Here is a 4045-nt window from a genome sequence, read left to right as displayed (position 1 = left end):
GAAGTTGGTAATCTTATTGTTGTCATATACTTTTATACTTAAATTTGAAAATATGAGCGATTAGAAAAGAAGAGAAACAGCGTCAGCTTGAGACCGGAAGAGATCGATATCTCAACTACTTGGTTTTGAAAAGTAGGAGATGATAATGATGAATGATCTGTACGGTCTGTTGAATAATAAAGTATAGGATCGGTAGATATGACTATATAATAGGACCAAGTGGTTATCTTATTTTTGTATAGATAATTTGATATGAACTAACTTGTCCCGCTTATCTTACGCGTTTCGAAGTCAACAAACGTGCCTTGATTGATCCACTTATCGCGTTGTCCGTATAAACTCCTTTGTTTATTAAAGCCACGGAGCCCGCATAAAGGTTTTATATAATTGAGTCAGAAGAGGAAAAAAAGAAGGTTTTTTACTTAGTTTGGATCTTGCTTTTGTTATGAATATATAATGCTTTAGAAAATTGGGGGGTGGGGGGGAAACAATGAACTTCTTTCTGAGTAAACCAAAGGTCAAAAAACACGAAAACATGGATTAGATCTAGGTTTTGAATGAAGGCTTCCGGCGAGATTGGGAGACGGAGAGAGGGTCTCTTGCGTTTTCCGTTGGGTGAGAGTATTCAGGGTCAGATCGGAAGTCTATCCCTGAATTTTACAGGGTTCCTTTATTTGGTAATCGAGCCCGATTTGAAGAAAAGGATCCCGGTGCATTCGGATCTTAATAATTGGTTTGGGCTTGATCTGAGGAATCATATTTGGGTTAATGGATGGATTTGTATCAAGTTTGTGGGAATGATTGTGGAATCTGTTTGGGATCTGCTGGTATTTATTAGGGTGATTTCGATCGTGGTGTGTGTTAAGTTTATGATCCGATGTTGTCCTAGTTATGGAAGGTGCTGGCCTCATATTTCGTGGTTCATGGGTATTGGGTTTGATACTGTTTTGATTTTAGTGTATAGTTTTGGAATCCTGTTGATTGGCATATCCCCTATGTCACGTTGTAGTATCACGATGGGTATCAGGGTATTTAGTTGGCGTTTGGAGTTCCGTGGTTTCATCTGTGTTTCATTTCTTCATATTTTGTGTTGTTCCGTCTGGTGTGGTGGGTGGTGTGTTTTAGTGGATCGTGTTTGGTTGCTGAGTGTTGTGTTTTGGTTTATGGCTCAATCATCGTTTCTCAAGGGGAAGGCTCCTCTGGTGCGTACAGAAACTGTGAAAATATCCAACTCAGTTTTGGCTCAGCGGATTCAGAAGTTTTCACTAACTCTTATAGGGAGGTTGATGAATCCTGCGATTCAAAGGATGAAGTCCTTAATTTCCACTTTGCCTAAGATTTGGAAGCTTAAAGACAAGGTGGTGGGAGCTGATCTCGGTCAAGGGACATTTCAGTTCAATTTCGCTAATGAGAGTGATTTGCAAGGGGTCTTACAAAATGGTCCATACCATTTTGATGGTTGGATGATCTCTTTGGTTAAGTGGGAACCAGTCATTTCTTCAACCTATCCTTCTGCCATCAATTTTTGGGTGAAAGTTGCTGGTATCCCTATGCATCTTTGGGAGGTTACTACTTTAGAGGCTATTGGAAAAAAACTTGGCATCATTCGAGAGATTGATGAGGAGACAGGTAGTGTTTTTGTGACTGTTAATGGCTTCAACCCTCTTCTCTTCAAGTTGGTTGTGCCATTTGAAAGTGGCGATGAGGTGATAGTTACTCTAGAGTATGAGAAACTTAACGGTGTTTGTGATAACTGCTATCGGCTCACTCATGAGGAGAGAGATTGCCCATTTCTCAACAAGGCTGTCGAGAGCAAGGGGGTTGAGTTTCAAGCTGAGAAACGAGGAGCTCAGTGACATCAAGGTATGGTGCAACAAGGAGTGTTTCACAATGATGGTGGTTGGGAGAAGCCAAGGAAATATGTTAAGAGAGCTTTAGATTTTCAAGCTCATGTTCCTTCTGTTGGGGTGGAGAATTCCAGTTCCTATCATCAGAATCGACACCATGGCTCTGTCTGGGATCAAAAACGTTCACATGGTGCTGGTGCGATGGTTTTGGGTGGCAAGCGTGGGGTTCAGGTTGGTTCTGGGGAGCAGTTGGGGCAGGCTCTTTCTTTTCCACTTAACCGAAAGGGGTCAGGATCAGCTTGGCCTAAGCCTTTATATAAAGCTAAATCTGGTCAGAAGGATCAGCGGATGCAGGAGGTTCTTGGTGAGGATTCGGCTGCTATTGGTTTAGTTGATTCTCAACGTGATACTGTGATGGAGAGTTCTTCTCAGTATGGGGCTGGTGAGGAGTTGGTAGGATCGGACTTTAACGAAGCCACTGATGATCTTTTAGAGGAGGGTGAATCTCCAAATGGTAATTACCAAGAGGAGGGTGAGGTTGCGATTGGACAGGGTAACAACCTTGAAGAGGGTTTAGGATCGGGTTCTACTGATCCAACCGAGGATGATCTGAAAGGTATTCCTATTCCCTCTCTCCCGATTGCTTTGGATGTGAGTGTTGTAAGTTCTGCATTGCGAGAAGTTACATTAGGTCGAAAGAAGGATGTGGCTTTACGGTTCTCTAGTTTCCGGTCTAAGAAATCTGTAAAAAATTCTGGTTTGTCTTTAGCATCTCCCGGCAAACGTTTGCTTGCTAAAGCTTTATCTAAACCTGCAGGTGATGGTCATAAAAAGAGAGGGAAAGGGATACAACGGTCTAAGGCTACGGATGGCAAACCTGCTGGTGGTGGTCGACCAGTGAAGAAGGGGATGGTGGCTCTCCCGAAACCACCGGCTCATACGTGAAAATTTTAAGTTGGAACTGTCAGGGTATTGGGGCAGACCTGACAAAGAGCTATTTGGGAGACTTGTGGAAGAAGTATCATCCAGATAATTTATTTTTATCAGAAACAAAAAAAATATTATTCTTATTTACAAAAGTTTCAGTCTAAGTTTGGATATGATAAGTTGTACTCTGTTGACCCTTGCGGTTCCAATAGTGGTTTGGCTGTTTTTTATATGGATGCAATAAAACTTTCAATTTTATTTGATTGTAACCGTTTAATTGATGCACAAGCCTATTTTGGACAACAATTGGTTTTATTATCCTTTGTTTATGGGGATCATGTTACTCAACATAGACAGAAAGTTTGGGACAAATTAGTTGATATCGGTTCTTTTCGAATTGATCCATGGTTTATGATCGGTGATTTTAATGAACTTGTTGGGAATCATGAGAAATCAGGTGGCGCTTCCCGACCAGCCTATTCTTTTGTACCCTTTAGTTCTTTGATTCGACATTGTGGTATGTTAGAGTTCCCCTGCTATGGTGAGCAACTCTCGTGGCTAGGTAATAGACGGAATAATCAAGTTGTTCGTTGTCTCTTAGATCGATCTTTAGGTAATGAGGATTGGCATTGCTTCTTTCCTCATTCAAGGGTTGACTATTTAGAAATGATTGGATCTGATCATTGTCATATTCTGGCAACTTGCTTTAAAACGGCCTTAAGGAGGCGTCGACAGTTTCGTTTTGATAAGCAATGGTTGGGAAGAGATGGCTTGTCGGATGCGGTGGAGTCTGGATGGAATCGCACCAGAAACTTTCGGATACCGGTTTTTGTGGATAAACTTAAGAACTGCCAAAATTCGATTTCGTGGTGGTGAAAAAATAGGGTTTTTACTGGGCATACGGTTATTTCCAATTTGAAGGCGGCCTTATAGGAGGCAAAGATGGATGATTTGATTTCGCAAGCAGAAATTTGTAACATCGAAAGGAAACTCAAGGAGGCTTATCGAGATGAGGAAGTATATTGGCAGCAGAAAACGTAGGAAGTTTTGGCTACGGGTTGGCGATAAAAACACAAAGTATTTTCACGCTTCCACGAAACAACGACGAGTCAGAAATAGGATTACTGGGTTATATGGTCTTGATGACACCTAGACTGAGTCAGAATCGGGTATGGAGGATATAGCAACAAATTACTTTGCGGATATGTTTAAACGGTCTGACGTGCGGGGTGTCTCGCAGATGCTCCAGGAAATTCCTCAGCTAATCACGG

General features: G+C 41.7%; 1 protein-coding gene across 2 annotated transcripts; it reads left to right on the top strand.

Annotated features, from left to right (window-relative positions):
- On the top strand, positions 388–3037 carry LOC104790758. Of its 2 annotated transcripts, none has more exons than XM_010516542.2 (2): positions 388–2463; positions 2665–3037. In XM_010516542.2, the coding sequence occupies exons 1-2, from the start codon at positions 1866–1868 to the stop codon at positions 2790–2792; spliced, it is 726 nt and encodes a 241-aa protein (XP_010514844.1). In that variant the 5' UTR covers positions 388–1865; the 3' UTR covers positions 2793–3037. Both variants share the same exon structure in this region; 1 of them encodes a protein (XP_010514844.1).

This window comes from Camelina sativa, chromosome 6, assembly GCF_000633955.1.
Source record: "Camelina sativa cultivar DH55 chromosome 6, Cs, whole genome shotgun sequence".
Taxonomy (NCBI): Eukaryota; Viridiplantae; Streptophyta; class Magnoliopsida; order Brassicales; family Brassicaceae; genus Camelina; species Camelina sativa.
This window is presented reverse-complemented; position numbering and strand designations above follow the sequence as displayed.

Coding starts and splice junctions, on each gene's coding strand:
- LOC104790758 (XM_010516542.2), top strand. CDS start 1,866: ATGGTGCAACAAGGAGTGTTTCACAATGATGGTGGTTGGGAGAAGCCA. Junction 2,464..2,664: donor AACCGAGGATGATCTGAAAG/GTATTCCTATTC, acceptor CTAAACCTGCAG/GTGATGGTCATAAAAAGAGA.